Source organism: Arachis stenosperma, chromosome 5, assembly GCF_014773155.1.
Source record: "Arachis stenosperma cultivar V10309 chromosome 5, arast.V10309.gnm1.PFL2, whole genome shotgun sequence".
Lineage (NCBI taxonomy): Eukaryota > Viridiplantae > Streptophyta > Magnoliopsida > Fabales > Fabaceae > Arachis > Arachis stenosperma.
The window spans coordinates 122,782,146-122,803,721 of record NC_080381.1 but is presented as its reverse complement, the minus strand read 5'-3'; the positions used below and the strand labels follow the sequence as shown (position 1 = coordinate 122,803,721).

The window sequence follows — 21,576 nt, the reverse complement described above, 5'->3', positions numbered from 1 at the left end:
CAGAGTTGATTGAGAACCACCATTGAAATGATGAATGACAGTGAAATCTGATCCATGGACGACACATTCTTTCCCCACTAATAGCTCATGTTATTCGTTCATAGATTTAGAAGTCAATTGATTAAAATATCTAATTCATAATAAAATAATATATTTAACTTTATACATATATAATTCATAATATTATGTTATATATTATAGAATAATTAATAAAGAATAATATATTACTGAAAAATATCTTTATTAATTTAATAGTATTTTTATTTTTTTCTTCAAACAAAATTATATCTCATATCTTTTTTACCATAAATTTATTTTAAATTATATGTATTGTATTAGTATTTTAGGGACAAGTGTAATTCAAGATAAAAAAAAGATATTACCAAAAATAAATCAAGCCTTATGAAAAAAAAAATAAGTGTTTTATATGAAGTCTAAAGAGAAAATTGATATTACCAAAAATAAAGGTTTTATTAAGCCCAAATGCCAATTGACATTAAATGTGTAAAGAGAAATCTTAGTTTTGTGATTGAGGTTGTAAGAAAATATTTGATAATCAAAGAAAATCAATCAAAAACAGTCATAACTTGCCTTATTTAGTATTTATTAATTGTTGCGATAATCACATATAGGTTTGAGACAAAAAGTTAGAGACGAAATTTTTAACCTTGTATAGAGTCTCAAACAAAAGAATTGTAATATTAGTGAGTGTGGTATATAGATTGGATCATCATAGGTCTAACAACTTTAATGGAAGAGAGAACTTTTCGAGAGGGAAAAAGCACAAATTAAAAGATTAGAGAGTATTTTAAATTCTGTTTTTCTTTGTGTAGGTTACAAAGATAACATGACATGGACACATAATACAGATGGTGAGTACAACTCTTAAGTCATTCTATGATGCTGCGCTTGAAAAAATACATGAAATTTCAAATAGGAAGCATATCTTTGACGGATTTTAGAGATGACTAATTATACCAAGGATAGATGACGACATGGTTTGCAATTTTGGATGGTTTGAATACAAAAGAGAAGCTATTAAGGAGAGAAGTACTTGCTTAAGCAGATAAGTGAGCTTACTACTCGACCAATTCAAATTAGTTAATAATTCATATGATTTAGTTAAATATTTTTTGGGAGGTATGATTACTGAAAAAATCTAATAAAAAAGTTATTTTTGCAAGTCTGGAAATAGTACTACAATTTATAATTGAGGATGTGAGACTAAAAGAAAAAAAAAAGTGGCATTTATACTAGAGAACAAAGATATTCTAGATTGGATGAATGGCAAAATAGGAACAAGTTGGGACTTGAAAATAGTGAAAAATAAAACACATATGGTTCGGCAAGTAATACAAAATGTGGGAGTGAAGTTCATGGACACTAACATATTCAAAGAAAAAAAAAGGCAAAAGAGTACAGTAAACATTGAGTCCATTAGAATCATGAAGGTGAATAAAAGTGGCTACAGGACAACTCCATGGTGATACAAATAGGTGGCTGGAAGTGCTATATTAATTGTAATTTTGTTTTTGCTTTGCTTGTTTGCATTTTCTTTTTGGAACCACTTAAATAGACGCTGAAAATCTCTCTTTATAAAGATATTTTTTAATAATTAAAATTTAACATTTATAATTGATTAAATCGTGCTATTTTTGTCAAAATTAAGTTAGACAAATTAATTTGACTAAAAAATAGTGAATTAAATTTTGAACTGGTCTAAATTAATTAATATTATTTTTTATAAAAAATAACTACAATACCTTATTATAGAAAATAACTAAAATATTTCTATTATATATATTAATTTTGAAAATTCTATATTAATTTTAATCATTCTCTATAATAAGGGTATTGTAGTAATTTTTTATTAAAAATAATATTAATTTAGACCAGTTTAAGATTTGATTCATCATTTTTCGGTCAAATCAATTTGTCTAGCCTAATTTTGACAAAAATAACATGATTTAATCAATTATAGATGTTAAATTTTAATTATTAAAAAAAATCTTTATAAAAAGACATTTTCAGCGTTTTTATCTGAGTGGCTCCTTTTCTTTTTTCTTTTGGTAATACTGAAAGGAATAGTCTATCTACTTCTGATTCTTCTACTCCTCTTTCATGGGTTGAGTTTCGTTTGAAGTATATAAAAAAAAATTTTAAAAAAAAACTTAGTCCATCTCACCATTATTCTTACGAGTAAATGGTCAAATTAATTTCTAAAATATCACTCATTTTTTAAATTGGTCTCCAAAAATTTTTTTTAGTCAAATTCGTCTTTTAAAATTTTTAAATTAGTCATGTTAGTCCTTCTGTCACTTTATTTGTTGATAATGTCAAAATTTATATGTGACACTCCAATACATAGTTATGAGTCTTAATTGACTATTAACATAATAAGTTTATAAAATTAGATCAAATCAAAACCTACTTAGGAGGAGAACTTGATATAATTGGAATTCCTCAATTCGAGATTCATTTTATCTAATTTTATAAATTAATTATGTTAATAGTCAATTACGACTTCTAAGTGTATGTTATAGTGTTACTTAATGTGTCACATTAGTAAATTTTGACACAATTAATAAATAAAGTGATGAAAGTACTAACATGACTAATTTAAAATATTTAAAGATAAATTTAATTAAAAAAAATTTTTAAAGACCAATTTAGAGAATAAATAATTTTTCAAAAACTAATTTAATCATTTACTCTTATTCTTTCCTCTCCCTCAAAACTTCACTTCTCCCTTATGGATGTCCACTGTCTTCCTTCTTTCATCGTCTATCCTTTCAAGTCATTCTCGTTGCTCTGCTACCTTCTCCCTCTTAGGCTCACTCATTATTACTCTGCCTCTCTATTCCACTCATGTATATGTCGTTGTTGTCCACAATGGCAGAACTTGAAATAAAATTTTGGGGGGCCACATAGAAGATAATTGTCAAAATGCTTTTGATATGGACTCCATTTAAGATAAGCTCGTCTAATCTCATTTCTCTGGTTTTGGTGATATTGCCAAATTTAAAGCCGTTTTTCAGGGTCTCGTTCCAAAAAATTAAGGTCAAACTTATCAGATGTAACTTTTTGAACTTTTAAAAGTTGTATCTCACTTTTTTCGCGATTCATTAAAGTAGAAAAACTATTTACATGTGTTGATATTGTAAAAATTATATGTTCTCCTTCTTAAATATTAGTCTTCCTCTTAAAAAATGCATCAATTCTTTAATTTTTCATTATTATTTTATAATAAAATTTGAATATATATCCTGTAGAATATGTAAAGAAGAAGTTAGAAGAACAAATATTAAAATTTATAATATTTATTTGAATATATATCCTGTAGAATATGTAAAGAAGACATTAGAAGAACAAATATTAAAATTTATAATATTTATTGAATTTTTTATTAATTTATACAAATACAATAATATTAATACTTATTGAATATTCAATTATTTTTTATCATATAAAAAATTAAATTAAATAAATAGTAAAATATAAAATAATATTAAATTAAATAAATAAAAATATCTAATTTTTTATATTTAAACTTAAAGGTAGAAAGAGTGTTGCTTATTAAATTTATTGGGTACTTTAAGTCATAATAAAGTATTTAAACCAATTGAATTATTTTTTATCTTTTGAAAAAGTACTACTAATTTTTGTATAAAAAGTTTGGGGGGCCGTGGCCCCCTCTTGTCTGAACTAAGCTCCACCACTGGTTGTCCACATATCTATATGTACCTTATTCATTTTGTTCTCTCTCAACGTACGCATTTGAGGTCATAGTGTTTGCCACTCTCTGATTTGTAGTCAATTTGTTGTTGAGCTTCTAGTCTTTTAAAAATATGTGTTTTTATTCTACTCCTGACAAGAGGAGATGTGACGGAGTCTTAGAGAAACAAAGTAGAAAGAGGTATTGTTCAAGGATGTTAAGAATGAGTTTGGTGGGTAGATGGGTTAGGGTTGGAAATCTTCTTTTTGTCCCTTTTTTTTTTTGTTAAATTCAAGCATCATCTAAGTTCTAATTTTTTTTTTTACTTAAATAAACTAAATAAAAAAACTGCTTAAATAAAAAAATAATTTTGTTTAAGACTATTCTTAAACTCCTCACAAGGTGAAGAAAGCTCCACATGAGGAAGTTGTAACTTCATCGCCATCTTTGTCATAGTGTCCGCCACCATGTTTGCATCTCTCATAATCAAACGAAAGTCAACATGCTGATTCCAGTGCATGATATCTCTTATTTTGAGCACCAATTGATCAATAAACCCAAAATCATCTTAGTGATTAGTAACAAGATTAAACACTTTCACACAATCCATCCCACAAATAACATCTCGTTAACCCACATCTCAAACTAAGAGATATCTTCTCCAAATAGCAAATAATTGAGTAAATTCCATTTCCAACTTATTAGTCTACTCCAAATCTTATCCAGAACACTATTAAAAACTAAACGGATCACCTAAAATCTAAGTTTTAGTTTCGTTTGATTTATTTATTCTCCATCGATTTTTTAGCTTTTCATTGGTTCATTAATGCTGGGATAGTTTTGGTTAAAGACCAAATCATATTAAATATCGTTTTTTTGTTGAACTAGTGGTTTGATCGACCAATTTGCTTCGATTCTATTGGCGAATTATTATAAAATATATTTACGATATATATGAGTTTCAAATTCAAATTTTATTACTAAAAATACATTACAGGAACCTAAAATAATTGTCACGATTTTATAAGAGTTTTGTGACGGTTTCAAACTATCACTAAACAGTTTATGACACTTGATGAAACACCTTAAGTTAATAAAGGATTTCATACCTATTTGCATTAATCTCTAGTATAACCACTACTATTTTTTCCTTGTTTTTAAAAATAAAATTGTATGTACAAAAAAAATAAAATAAAATTGTGACAATTTATAACTATCTGTTTTATGCAAGTTTTTCTTTTTTTTTTTTTAAATTAATTGTTATCCGCCAATTTGATCCTAGAAAATAGAGGATCGGAGTTGATGTTAGATCTAGTTACAGTGAGGAACGATGATATTGATTCACGGTCGATATATGTTCTTAAAAGAATTTTGGAAGATTCTTTCTGTTATTCTTCTTTTTTTTTTTCTGTATATCTCCAAAAGTACAGATAGTTGTGGCATAAGGATCTGTCAAATATTATTTTGGTCAGTTAGGTAAACAACTTAATTAAATTTATTTTGATAAAATAATTTAAATAATAAATAATTATATTAAAAATAATTTATAAATAAATTATTTTATGTTTAAATTTTTTATTTTAAAAATATTTATTTTATAAAAATATAATAAAAAAATAATAATATTATAAAAAAATTATTTTTTAACTTTTTTATAAAATTTTAAATAACTTCTTAAAAAGTTATATCAAATATTAATACTGCTACTTTCAAAATTCAATAATTCTTAATAACTCTCAACCTTAACAATTATGAGATATTGAAAGTTAGGCTCAAGTCCCCGTGTGTATAATATACACATATCCGAATCCAATTAAAATAAATAAAATTAAATTATGAGAATCTGATGATATATAATATACTAATTAAATGGGATTTTGGTTGAGTTGTTTGGATTTGGAACTGGTGGTGGTGCTACGTGGTGGAAAACTTTTATAGTTTTATTATTATCATTAATTCATTACTATTATTGTAATAAATATTTTTTTATTTTAGAAGTGTTTTATATATCACAAATATTTTATAACAAAAAAAATTAACTAAAAATAGTTAAAATATTAAAATTTATTTTATTTAATATTTATTAATTATAACAATAATTAATAAATATAAAATAAAATAAATTTTAACTTTTTTTTAATCTCTCTAACATTATATCATTTTAATATTTGGTTTTCTCTTAATATAAAGCATGTGTAAGAGTTTGCATGTGCCTATAAATCTACAGTAGATACCATATATTCCCTACATCTCTTTCCACTTCCTCTTGTCTTCGTTTTTTTTTTTTTTCCTTCTTATATTACCAAAGCACTAATTAAATAAACCCTAGAAAACAAAATCAAATCCCAATCAACATAATCCCTTCTTTTCATCCCTACTTTAATTATATGATTATTATGGATGATGAGATTGTGATTGTGTCTTGATTTCTCTTTTCTGAGTTTATAACTTTATACAGAATCTATTCTTTTAGTTTTTTAATAAAATAAAATTGGCTAGAACTTCATTTCAGCCATTTTGTAATATATATAATGGAATCAAAATATTAAATCTTAAGGAAATGCACATTACATGAATTTATGGGAACGTAAAATTGATAACGTAAAATTCTTTTATTGAATGTGAGTGATTTAATTTAGTGCTTGTTCACATATATATAGCACGACCTCATCAGTTTTGAGTATGTATTTAATTTCCAATAAAATTGATAACTTTTTTTCAATGATGATTGACCGACACAAACTCGATTCAAACTAGGTAGAGTTTTAAAAAGAATTTAATTTTGATATATTATCAGTATAAAATAATTTTAAATGTATATTTAATTATATAATATTACGTTAATAAAAATAGCTATTTTTTATATTAACTATGTGAATGATCATCTAAAAAAATGAATATGATTATATAGCTGTATAAAGTATTTTATATTATCAGTATATTAAAATTAAATTCTTTTAAAAAAAATAATATACCAACATTGCATTTATAAAGTCATAGAGACAAATTAAGAAAAAAAAAAAGAGAGAATCGAAGAGACAACCCCACACATGTTTTTTGAACTAAATTGATAAGATTCATACTAATAGACTAATATATATATAGGATATGGTCATGGATAATAGTATAAAAAAAAATTTAAAACAATGAATGACATACAGTTTCTCATTTATATTATATATGCTAAAGATTTTTACTTAAATTGAAAGAAAAGAATATTCAGTCTTTATCATTAATCATAATTTTTTTTTTCCACAGAATAAAAGTTATCAAGTATTTATTTGGGTGTCATTATTGAAATATGAAAATATTCTTTTAATAAGAAAATTTTAAATATGTTTGAAAAATGATTTTTAATAAAAAATAGAATCACTAAAAAAAAGATTTTAAAAAGGAGCAATTTTTTTTAAAAGTAACCATTTTCATCACCTAACAAATATCTTTTTGACAATCATATAAAAATATTCAAAGGTAAAATAAGATCTTTTAATATTATATTCAAATAACAAACAACTCTTATTTTTTCAAATATTAAAAAAAATATTTAAAAAAAATTCTTTAAGTAATAATAAAAGTTCATCTAAAAGATTGACAAATAATTACATTTATAAACGACTAAGAATATCAACAGGATAAGACGGATGAAGGGGGTGCCTTCTTGCTTAGTTCCCTGTCCCAATCGCGTTCCAGTACAATGAAGAATGACGATTTCGCAACTATATGAAAAAACGGTAATACAAAATGATAACTAATAATAAACATAAAGATAAGAATTGAAATAGAGAAAGATGAATTGAAATTGTAAAAAATAAAAAAATAGATTGAAATTAAATATAAAAATAATTATTTATTTTTTATCTAATTTTTTGGTATAATAAAAAAATAATTTTTCAATTTAATTTGTTTAAACTATAGTTTGAAAATTAAATCAAAAAGACTTATTAATTTTTTATTCAATTTCTTGATGTAATAAAAGAGGAATTCATTCAACCTCACTTATTCATACTATAGTTTCATCACGAAATTAAAAAGTGTTTTGGCACTCCTCTAATCTCTCCGATCCGTATGACGATTATAATAATATATGAAGTGCTTATAAAGGTTAAGTATGATTTTGGTCTTTAAAATATATGTCGAAAATTTTTTTTGTTTTCAACCTTTTTTTGCATACAAAGAAATGGCGGCAGAAACGGAGGTAGAAGCGGAGGTAGAGATGGATTGTGGATAACTTCTTTTTCTTCTTTTTTTTTTCTCTTTTTCTTCTTTTCTTTCTCCTTTACAAGAGTAGAAATACTTTTTTATTTTTTATTTTATAATTTTTTTGTTATAGATAATTTGGTCCAAAATTTTAAAATTTAAGTAAAAAATACGATTTTAAAATTTTGTTTTAAACGATTTTATATAAAAAAAATTAGAGACAAAAAAAACTTTTGACCTATATCTTAGAACCAAAATCATGCTTAATCCTATTTAAAACTTCTTATTAAATTAAATTAAAGAAAATTCTAAACCGACAAATATAAAACTTGATTTAGTAATTAAATAAACAAAATCAAAATAAATTAAATTAAATTAAACATTCTAAAAATATAAACTAATAATTTTTAAATAATACTTAAATTTGTTATATCACAAATATTTATACTACGTATCAAAAGAAGACCGATGATGTGGCACAATGGCAACAATAATGCAGGCAGAGCGGTTGGAAGGAAAGCACGACAATGGTGGCTAGATTCTTGGTGAAGAAAAAAATTTACATTGATTAAGGGTAGTTTAGACATTTCACATATTTGAGGTTTTCGTAGAGTGAGGACGAGGATAACGATTTGTGGGAGTCCCTGCATCATGGTCTTACACACAAAATGGATTAAAATACACACATATTCAAAATAAAAAATACATGTTATTAGTTAGTTATTCAGTTCTTAGTTCTTACTTTAATATGTAAGCGGTCCGTTTTGATCATTTTGCTTTAATTATTGATGATTTTGGTTAACTAATAACTCTTAACTCTCTTAAGACCTTATTTTTCTATGTTTTTACACATTATTCAATGCCTTGAATTGTAAGCAATAATTGAGATGGGGAAGCATGACCATCGTTTTCCAAAACTAATCAACATCAATGTTTATTCTATGCTATTATCTCAATTGAGAACTATACATTCAACATCCAGAATCATTACATTTGTTTTCACACGTAGTACTTAGAAGAATATTATTATTTAATGTTATCAAAACATGAACACCAGCAGAAAGACAAATTTGTTTCTTTTCGGATGCTGAAAATGAAGCTTAAATTAATGACCCAATTTACAAATAATATTGACATTAAGGGAGAAATCTTGGACTGTGGCAAGGGGACTATATAATTATTTATTTATATTTATAAACCTCTTCATTCCAAACCAAACCATACTTTAATTTAAACTAACACAAAACATCTAACATCATTTTTTATTATTTCGAGATCGCCTCTTTATTTTCTATTACCATTCCCTCATAAATAAATTTTTATTTTTATATACTTGTTTCAAAATTCTCACTTTCTATTACACAATTAAAATATATAAAATTTCTTTAAATTGTTCACTATTCAAATTCTTTATTATTAATATATTGATAAATAGTCATTTTTGCGGTATAGTACTTTGCATTTTAAGACCGAAGTATGATCATTTGACCTAATTTCTTTTAATTTATTTAAGTTTAAATATTTATGGTTTATTATATTTTTAATCACCGCTAAATATTACTATTTGTAACTAAATTCTCATATAATTAACTAGATAAATATATAAAATTTTATAATGTAACAATTATCTACAAAGCATAATAGTAAATATGTAGATAAAAATAATATAAAAATGAAATAAATTCTAACATAAAACAGATAAAAATTTTATCTAGTGTTTATATAATTTTGTCTACTTCCAATTAAGTTTAAACATATAATATATTGGCATATTCTATGACAAATTTATTTTATTATATTTTTTATTATTAAAAAATAAGGTATACGTACTACATTTAATTTGTTACTTAATTAATTGATATATATAATATATATATATATATATATATATATATATATATATATATATATATATATATATCTAATAGAGTAAAGTTATACGTAGTCCGTTAAAATGGTCTAAATCTATCGAGTTAGTTTATTTACTCATTTAAATAAGCGGATTTTGTCTCTAAAATTAAGTCCGTTGAAGTTTCAGGCTAAACGGGCTGAGCCTGATAAATTCAAAAAAAAATGACGGATTAAACGGGCTAGCTCGTGGACTAAACGGTGACCCGTTTATTTTTTTTTTATATTTTTTCAAAAAAAGTAGTAATTTTAGCTAATATTTCTCTCGATCCGATCTATCAACTGAAAAAATATTATTTTAAAAGTTTTTTACTTAAAAGTGGTATTTTTTATCAAAATATTTTTTAAAAAATAAAATTAAATGATAAACGAGCTGGTCCGTTTAACCCATCGGACTGATCATAAACAATCCGGACTAAAAAATTCTGACCCATAAATAAAATAGAATTAAACGGATCAGACCATTTAACCCATATACTTAACGGATCGGGCCTAAATGGGCCGAACTAACCCGTTTGATAACCCTAACTTATACACCTCCTCTTTATCATATACTTTTATATCGTTTAAGGTGTTTTAACATTATATGAGAAATCCAATGGTTTAACCAAACAAAAAATTGAGGAAGAAAATCAGAGTAACAACATATAACTGGTTTAATAAGTTTTTTTTTTTTTTTTACTGGTTTAATAAGTGGTTTGAATTCCAGTGACAAATAATGAACCATGTCTAACAATATGATTAAATAAGCTTACCCAATAAAGAATGTCATAGCGGAGTAGACTGAATAATATCTATATATATAATATATATATATATATATATATATATATATATATATCTCAGTGGCAGTGGAAAGAAATTTAAAAAGACAAATAGAGAGAGGAATGCTAGATATAAAAATTAAATTCCAACAATTTTAATTTGCTGAATTAATACTTTTTTCTCCCCTTTCTTTTAATATGTTTAATTATTTAATTTTGATGTATAATTAATATTAAAATATTTTATAATATTATTCAATCATATATTGTTCTATGAGAGTCAATTATTTTTAATGATAATTAAATAATTTTTTATATAAATATATTGAAGTTAAATTTATAAAAAAATATCATACATTAATTCAAAATGGTGCCTTCTATTTATTGACTTTTACTGGCTGTTCATTTTGGTATATTGACTATTGAAAGCTTGGAATTTATAGCCAAGTTGTTTCACACACAAACAAAATATTAGTAGGTGATGATAGAAAAATAATATTCAAAATTATTTTATATAATATAATATTTATAATTTTATGCTTCTTTGCTCATCACAAAAATATTTATAATGATATATTTATTATATTTAAAATTATAAATAATTATTTAATATTAAATAAGATAATGATTTTTTACTGTCTTTCGAGCATTATTGATATTCAACTTTGTTCCATATTTTAATAGTTTAATGTATCAATTACTTTTGTTCCCTAAATTGATTGGTGCAGTTTAAACTTTAAACTAATCAAGTTTTTGCATTTTGAAGTCATCACCAGCTGATTATTAGTTTCAAAGTGGAGGAAGCAATGGAAAACCAAAACTAATATAAATAAGTAGTGCCTTTTAGGTCAGCAATTCCATCAGCCACACAACTCTATATATGTAGTGTCCAAGGATATTAGAAGAACAAGAAGAACAATAGAAAAGGTAAATAAAGATTTTTTAAACATAAAATAAAAACCAACTATATATACAGATCTAGCTAATATAGGTGATAATATAAAATTTTAAAGAATAAATTATCATTTATACCCATATCAAAGATATAAACGCCGACAAATGTATTTATATAAGAATAAAATAATAATTGTAATTACTGAAGATGGCTTCTGTGTGCCAAAAGTATTCTAATAGATTAAGTACGTAACCAACATTTAAGTATTCTTGGCACACAAAAATTATCTTTCGTAGTTACAATTGTCATTTTATTGTACATTTGTCAATGAGTACAAATAATAATTTATTTAAATTTTAAAATATTTTAATTTGTAATGACGTGATTTTGGATGCTTTTTGTCACTGTAGAAATATCTTTGGTGTATATATAATATCTATAAGTATTTTATTTTATGAGTAAATATATATATTTTTATTATATATATGTCTCCATCTCATACTTTAGATTTTTAGAATCATGAAATGATGATGATGTAAAAACTTCTATTTTATAACTAAAATTTTGAAATTCAATCTTTATTTGTCCTATTTTTCTAAATAGAGATACAAAGATGCATGAATTGATTAGTACTGAACCTATTTAAATTTTATTATAAGATAAAGATATATAAAGATAAAATATTGTTTTGATATTTAATGTTTGTGCTAAATTTTAATATAGTTTTTAATATTTTTAATATTTTATTATTATCTTAAAAAATTTTAAATAGGTTCAATATTATTTTACTATTAAGTTTATTTGTTACAAATAGTTAATAAAGTGAATGATATAAAGACGGCTAACAATGTTATTAGTTAAGTTATATCTTTTTATTTTAATATATTTAAAAAACGTAACCAAAATTTTTTTTGTAACATTTTTTTTTAATTCTCCTTCTTATAAAAAAAATCACAAATTCTAGTAATTAAGTATCAATCCTTGAAAATTAAAGAAAAAATTTTTAGATCAGTAATTATTGATGGTTGATTTTATTTACATACTAAAATTAAATTATTAATTTTTTTAATATGTTAATTGTTAATGTTAAATTTAAGGATGAGATAATATTAAATTTGTTTAAATTTTTTAAATAATTAAAATTAGACATTTAAAACGTTAATAACTAAATTAAAATTTGGTCTAAATGTTAAGATTAAAATAATATTTTATTCTTAAAAAAAAAAAAAGAAACAGATCTCCAAATAATATAAAGCAACAAAATATTATATTTTTTGACATTTATGTTTATAATTTGTCATCTGTTTAGGCAACAAATGAGTTACTTTTGGTGGGGTTAGTGGGGTTTCTTGTAATTTGCATGGGGGGTTCACATGTCTCGTTAGCAAATTAAATTTTGGAGGATATTCTCACTTTCCACCACACACACAACTCATAAAATATGACCCACAAAACCATGCGTGAAACAGCTCAATTACATCATTATTTGCTATCCCTAACAATCAATTAATATAATCTTATCTTTTTTATTTTAATTATTCTATATATATATTTGCTTGATTAAATTATCACAATCTACCACTATCTTGGTCAATCCCCGCTTCATTAACTAGTAATTAAGCAATATATTGTTATCTTGATGACTTCTAGATTTTATAGAAACAAGTCAATCAGAGATTAATTATTAATTATTTGTAGAACTGAAAAATTGAAAAAGATTTTGGGATCTGAGATGGATGCTATACGTGATTTGGTCTCAGATTAATAATATTACTATAAATATATAATAAAAAGAACCTTAATAATGTGCTTAATTTTACAGCTGGGGCTTTTCAATTCAGGTACACTATCAGCTGAGACAAATTGACCGAGAACTTGGAAACCACATGCAAAGTGGAACCTACTTAATTAAGCCTTTACTATCTTTTTAATTATTTTTATATCTTTTTTTTTTGGTAAAAAAACACTGTTATATTATATCTACTTTGTAAAAGAGGTAATTACTCTCTCTATTTTTTTTTAAATCTTGAAATTCAGCAATTTTTAGTATTTTTTGTCATTATTTGATTAGTATAATATTAAATTGTTCTTAACAAATAAATTTTACTAATTTATGTGTACAAATTTTACTAAATATGAGTACAAACTATATTAATTCATGTGTATATAATTCTATTAAATATAAATACAAATTATATATTTTTTTATGCCTAAAACATATATAAATTATTAATATATATGTGTATAAATTATTACTAAAAAAAATTATATTTAATAATCTTGTACCGTTGCTATTTTTTTAAATCTCTCTTTCTCTTACTTTTCTTTACTAATAAAAATGTTTTATTTCATTTTTTAATTGATTAGGTATTTTCCCTTTTGCTTAATTTGTTTCTTTATTTTTGGTAGAAATGTTCGTAATTTCTTTTGTGAAATATCTTTATTATATCGTCCCTTTCTATGGGTGTGATAATTTTTCGTTTTGAGAGATTTTGGTTTTCTCTTACAGGCATTTCTCTTATAGTGTTGAAAAAGTTATTGTATCTATTTTCCAAAGGATGTGTGAAAATACTTTTTTTTTTAAACTATACTATTAATAGTAACATGCTTATATATTTATATATTTGTTGTTTTTTACTTTTTAATGTGAGATGTGTTTAGATATTTTACAATTTTTACACGTTAAACATATAGTACAGTCTCTTTATTCTCATTTATAAATCTTGTGTTTGAGTCTCACTCCTAAATTTAAAAAAAAAATGTAAAACATATAACCTTAGTTAGTTCAAATTATAAAATATACCTTTTTTATTTAATTTGGATATGATGTATTTATAAGTTGTTGATATTAAAAATATTAATCATACTACGTGTACATAAAAAGTTAATTATTTATATAAAATATATTTTAAAATATAAAATATATTTTAAAAATAAGTTAAATAATATTAATATTTATACACAAATATGTATGATGGTTTATTTAATTGATTTTTTTGTATATACATAATATTTTAAAAAAATATTCTTTTTTAATTTATTTTTTATTTTTTATTGTATCTTTTAATTTAAAATTTTAAAAATAAATTTATTATAAATTTAAATTTTATTTAAATATTTATTATTAATTAATAAATTATATAAAATTTAAATATTTTAATATTTACTTAAATGAAGAAGCTAAACTGATTTCTTTATCAACCTAAATCGCTTTATTTGATCATCAGTGTAATGAATATAATCTTTATAGAAAAGTAGCTTATAAAAGAACATGAAATAGTGAAGAATCAAATAGAATTAATTAATCATGGCCTATATATGCTGATTGCTGAGAGTGATGAGAAGTGGCAACCCTCATAATCATGCATCCTGGGCATAAAATAATAGCGTAGCATACACCAATCAATTTTTTTAATAGAAAGAAAGTTTGAACAAACATCTATATGAATAATTAAAGAATACAAATAATATTCAATAAATAACGTAGAATTAAACAATGTTAATATTGCAACCTACCTTAGCTTGTGGCGCGTGGCTACTAAATGCACACAGATACAACATTATTTATCATTTTAAATCAGAGACAATCGCTTTCAGAGATAGTCTCCAAAGTCCACGTTATCAAATGGGCACAAAAGTAATAAACAATGTAACCATTATTATAATTAATTAAATTATGGCATTAAAGTAATAGAAGCAGCCAATGATTATTGAGTGCAGTATTAGGTGAATTGCACTTCTGTGAGAAGACAAAGGTCCTAGTAATAAAAATTATCACTTACTAGGACAACTTAAATCTTGGTTAATATATCAAGTATTCGGTCATACATTCATAGTTTGGGAGTTCAAATCTATGTATATAATAATTTATTGATTAATAATAAATTATTAAATAAAATTTTAATTTATAATAAATTAACTTTTAATTTGTAAAATTAAAAAATATGTCAAAGTATATACATAAAATTACTACAAAAACACACATTTTAACTTTATCTGACAAAAAAATAAAATTAAAAAGGAAAACGTATATCTCCAATAATTTTAAATTAGTGTGTGTATTATTGAAATATTTTTGTATTATTTTTACTACATTGAAAATAACAAAATTTAACCTTGAAATTTTATGTATAGTTCTTGAATCTCTTCCACTGGACAACTCATAATATATAATATCAATTTTATGTAAGGGATCAGGATTTAAGTTTTAAATATTAAAATAAGGTGAAAAACACATTAGTATAGTAATTATTCTAGAAGAGACTTAATAAAATTTAGAAAACCGTAAGTATTACTAACATATATATTTATATATCTAATGTTGTATACGGATAAATAGAATCTCTCTTAACATAACAAATATTTTGCGTTTAAATTTAAAATACACAACTTTATTTTATTATAAAACTAAAAAAAGTACCCTGAACCACACCACGTTGATAAACACATAATCTAATTATATTGGTAATTGATAATAATTTTTTTAAATAACTTAGAATAGAGGTGATCTAATATTAAAAGAAAAAAAGAAGAATAATAGAGGGTAGAGAGGGTGGAGAGAGAATAAAGATGAGAGAATCTAGGTGTATATATAACATAAGTTTGAAATCTAAACACAATCTTGATCCAGCGATGCTGGGGTTCTCATCATAGCAATAGAAAGAAGAAGAAATCAAGAATCACCATCTTAGAAGAAAGAGAGATCCCTCATTATTATTATTTTCCCACCTTTAATTTTTCTCCAAAGCACAAGAACCACTTCTTCCGGGATTTGCAAAGCTTCTTTCTTTCTTTCTTTCTTTTCTCTCTCTCTTAAGGAAAGAGGAAGAAGAATCAGCAAGAATTGAAGCATGGGAAGCAGTTATTTTGGAGAACCAAACATGAACAATGAAAGTAGTAGAGGAGGATCTTCAAGAAAAGGGAAGAAGAACAACCAAGAGAAGCAACCAAAGCAACCACAAAGAGGACTTGGTGTTGCTCAATTGGAAAAGATTAGATTACATGGTGAAATTGCTTCTACTTACAATAATCCTAATCACCCTCCTCTTCATCATCATCATCATCCATCTAATTACCCCTCTAATTTCACCAATGTAACACTTCTTCTTCTTACTATTCTTTTTTTTTTAATTTGATTTAATTGGATTATATTATTTTGTGGCAATAATTTTATGATGAACATGCAGGAAGATCCAAGAGTGCAAACACCATACTACTCATCAGTGCCATCATCATCATCATTTTCTTACTCATCTTCATCTACATCATACTCATCACCCTCCTATGGATTCCAACCCAACGTTGTGGTATGTCTAATTTTGACTTTTATATAATTTAATTTGATTGATTGATTCCAATAATTAGATTTGCTTTTTATTTAAATTACACTATTGCTTAATTAGCTTGTACTATATATTTAACTTGTTTTTATTTCTCATTATTACTCTCTCTTTTTTTTTGTGATGAGTGAACATGCTAGCTAGCTCCACATGTATGTGTTATTTATTTACACTATTGTCATTTCTGATTTGTCACAACTCACAACATAGTAATTAATAAAGCCCAAAAGCAATAAGCAATCAAGGATATATATAGTCTTATTTTGTTTTTTCTATCCCTTATGATTTTATTGATAATCATCATCTGATGATTACATGAGAATAATATATATCCAATTAAAAAAAAATTAATTATAGCATATATAACCCTAGCATTTTTTGAACCTTGGTAATTACTTAGCTATCTAATCTATATATGTTTGGTTAATTATTGAATTTGAAAGTACAAATTAAAGGGTATGTATAGAGCTAACCCTAGGTGATGTAGGATGAAAAATCATATAAATTGATTACATATATCATGTACATTAATATAATGTTCATCATATATGAAAGTACATAGTATTATTAGAGAAAAATATAAATGGCATGAATAATATTGATGAGTCCTAAACTTTGGAAAACATTGTTTGGTAGTGCAGATGGGCCTACAAGAATATGAAAGGACAAACATGAGATATGGAGATTCTCAGACAACTAATACAGCAAGGTACATACTTAAAAAGGATTCCAGTACAATTGGATCATATTCATATCCTTATTAGCTTTATTATTATTTCTCTCATTCATAAATCAAATACCAACATGTTTCTAAGTATACAAGTTGGATTTTTATTTTTTATTTTTTATTTTTTTAATTCTGATGAGATCGATGAAGATCTTATTATGTATGTCCAATTCAGATGGGAACATGCAAATGCCATCATGGAGCCTCAGCACAACACTACTACTATACCTTTTCTTAGCCTATATGTAAGGAATCTTTTCAACATGAATCTCATATTATTCCATACATATATAAAAGATATACATTTGACACTCAAATACTCTACTAGTTTAATTTTGATATGATGTTAATTAGTATGATAAAATGTTACACTTAATTATTGTTGGTTTTGTTTAATCATTATCATTCTTCGCATTTGATAAACCCATCACTTGTGTAATAATGAGTGATGATTTTTAGAAATTAAAACGAAATAAAGTTGCATCCTTTTTTATCAACTATACCTTTTACTCTAAAACTCTCTCTCAAAAAAAAAATCTTTAATTTTAGTCTAATAATAAATAACAAAATTATTAGTTTATTTAACAGGGCATTAATCTTGATTCACTAAGATTATTCTTCAGTCATATTTCTTCTTTTAGATGACCATATACAAGTGTATTAGATCTATAAAAAATAATTTTTTTTACTTATTTTATATTCAATACATGATTGAATTTCAATATAAACTATTATTTTTATAGTAATTGTATAAAACAAGTTAATCTATAATCTGTCTTTTTATTTTTAATGAATTAGGACTCACAAAAGCATAGAGATGGTTCAAGCAGTCAGAACTCTGAATCAAGTGACAATCAAGAACCAGATTTGGAGCTAAGATTATCTCTTTGATCAACTGCCACTTGCGGTTCTAGTAATTGTAATGTGCTATTTTATTCAATCACATAACATTAGAATTGCAAAAGGTACAATATAATATAATGATGAACAGGCCAATTTGTTTTTGGTTTCAAAGTTTCATCCAAAGATTATTATCATCATATCATATACATCCCTTAGCTTGTGTATTGAAACATAGATTGACTCTTTGAATGAAAATGCAAACTTTCTTCTTTATTAGCATAGTTTCTCAAAGCTATATGAAAACAAAATTTATTGTTATATATATTCCTACTTGTTTTTGTTAAGTCCACATTATTAGGTTGTGTCATTAATTGGTTTTTCGATCTATTTTTATATTCCTTGTTTTTTGTTTTTAAGATTTTGTAAAAAAAAAAAACAAAAAGAATCTTTTTAAGGTTTTTTTAAATTGATATAGTATATATAGTGTGATCTTATTATATATTTTTTAAGTGAAACTAAGAATAAATATGCAAGAAAACTATTGTATGATAAAAGATTATATTTTACAAGCATGAAGAAAAATTAAAAAGATTTATTATAATAACAAAAAGTAATTTATTTTATTTTTATTTTTTTAATTCTTAAAATCAGAACATTTTGAAAATAAAATTGAAAACAGAAACCGATTACACCCAACAGCAAGGGCATTCTTTGAAGTCTTGATTCAAGGATTTATCATTGTTTGAAGTCTTTGAAAGTCCACATTATCATTAATAGTAGGTTAAGCTTTCTTGAACTTAGATTTTATTGAGAAAATAATGTGTAAATTTAAATATTCATTTTCCCTTTGATTAATAACTACATTTTAATAATTCAAATTAAAATTTAAAGTGGTTAATGGTTTCACCTTTTTTTTTTCTTTTCCTTAATCATCACCTGTAATTGGTATTCAGTTTCTTATATCTCATTAAATATTGATCTTAATTTAACTTGAATTCAATTTATAGCTAAATTCCTACATTATTAGTTGATCATCATCTTTAAGCACTTTTGCTACTTTTGTAACTAAATTTAATAAATTTTCTGGCATGCCTTGATATTGATGATGGAAGCAAGCCTTTCACTCATCAACTTATATTATTTTCAGTTGTTCAAAAAGAGTTTAGATTGTATGATTCATCAGATTTTAGATTTTGGACTTTATATGAGTATTCACATGCATGTACCCTTTAATGATTAGAAGTACACAACAACTTTTTTTCTCCTTTCCAATATAAGACTATAGATACCAAGATTTCACTGTTAAGATAATTCAACACACTTTGTTAATTAACTAAGCCCAGTTCAACTAAAAGTTTAATTTTGATAAGGGCCAATTCAGTGCATAAATATCTTGCGTTAAAATATATTTAGATTCGTAAAAAAATTGCACACAAAAAATATAATATAAATAATTTAATCTTAAGATCATATAGAAATAACTCAATTGTCGCTTTAATTTTTTTTAATTTGATTTTAAATATTAATAAAAAATTTTATACAATTATATAATCAAATTCACGTATTTATATAAATTTTAAAATAATAAATTTAAAATTAGTTACTTTATTAATATGACAATTCACGATGGAATATCTGTAACCAACTTTTTAGAATGTTAATTACTACCTGAAAATTAAATTCCAAAAATATAATAAAATAAGTAACACGTTTTCAGTACACTTTAATTTATTTTCTATGGAATGTGTGCAAAAGAAGCAACCTCAACGAAACTACTTTCCCATTTATGAAACATTAAACTTTTCCATAAAATGTGTTTGATGATTGAAAGGTAGTTAATATATAAATAATAAGATTGAAGCACTGTAAATTTTTGTGATGGATTGCTTCCTTCTACATACATGAATCCCACTAATTGGACTAACAATAATAATGGATATAGCAGCCCGTAAGAAACTCATTGTTCACGTGTTATTAAGATCGTTTAAGATTAGGCTTAACTTTTCAAGTTTTCATACGTTAACTTCATTTTGATCCAATCAAAACAACTTAATTATAATGAAAATTTTATTAAAGTGCCTTTCTGAATCAGTTTTCCCCTCAAAGAAGAATATAATAATATAGAGAATGAAGTTCAGTTTAGTTTAATAAATTAGTCACCTATCTAAATGTCTTTTCTATTTTTGGTAACTTACTAGAAAGATGATATCTAAAATTATTTTATATAATATAATATTTTTAATTTTATATAAATAATATCTGTAATTATATATTTATTATATCTAAAATTATATAATTATTTTAATATTAATTAATAAATATTAAATAAAATAATTTTAGACTGTTTGAATTTATTTTTTATTATCTCTTAAACATTATTTTTCTCGTTATTATTTATGTTTTCTCTAGTTTATGAATATAATAAGTGCAGCTTTAATTTATACGCTTATTCTTTTTAGTTCCTTACATGAGTCTTTTTTCCTATATTATATTGGAGGTAATTTTATTGAAAAAAAAAATCGTACATCAAATATACTTGACCACTTTTCCGATTATAATTCAAACTTCGCTTCTCATGGTGTGTTACATACGGGATTTTAGCTTTCTTTTCTAGCATATATCCGTGAGTCTCAAGTAATTTAATTTTAAATATTGTGCATGGAAGCTTCAAGCTTGCTTTGTATGTTTCATATATAATTATGTTGATAACATATGGATCATCCAATACAATGAATTGAAATAATTAAGTAATGATTGGAGCGAAATAATACAAAAGATAAATAATTGTATACTTATACAAATTATATATGATATTTTTTTGTTTATTTCAATATTTCTTGTTAATAATTTTTGTATAATTAATCTTTTCTCTCCCAGTTAACTTTTTTTTAATTTTATCATTAATTTTTTTCTCCTATTATTTATTCTATACTAAGAAAATCTAGCTTTCACCCTTAGCTTGATGATGAATTTAGGTGTGAAAACATGTTAAATTAGGAAAAGTCACACTCTTAATAGACCAGGCTTATATAATTAATAAGTGTTGGTTAACTTGGACTAGCCTGAAACTTGTTTAGAAGATGTCTTTTGTTATTAGTGTAATACTACTTACTTTTTTTTTTGGGATCAATTTCATTAACTAAAAAATAAGGCCTAGAACCTAGATTCAAGTAGCTTTTAACAATAAA

At 24.1% G+C, this 21,576-nt stretch overlaps 1 protein-coding gene across 1 annotated transcript; it reads left to right on the top strand.

The window, feature by feature from the left end:
• Nucleotides 1-16,113: 16,113 nt before the first annotated feature.
• LOC130982700 (protein SPEAR3) lies at nucleotides 16,114-18,634 on the top strand. Its single transcript, XM_057906768.1, has 5 exons — nucleotides 16,114-16,572; nucleotides 16,666-16,785; nucleotides 17,460-17,527; nucleotides 17,721-17,790; nucleotides 18,344-18,634. Exons 1-5 carry the CDS (start codon nucleotides 16,330-16,332, stop codon nucleotides 18,434-18,436), a joined length of 594 nt encoding a protein of 197 aa, XP_057762751.1. The 5' UTR covers nucleotides 16,114-16,329; the 3' UTR covers nucleotides 18,437-18,634.
• The last annotated feature ends 2,942 nt before the right edge of the window (nucleotides 18,635-21,576 follow it).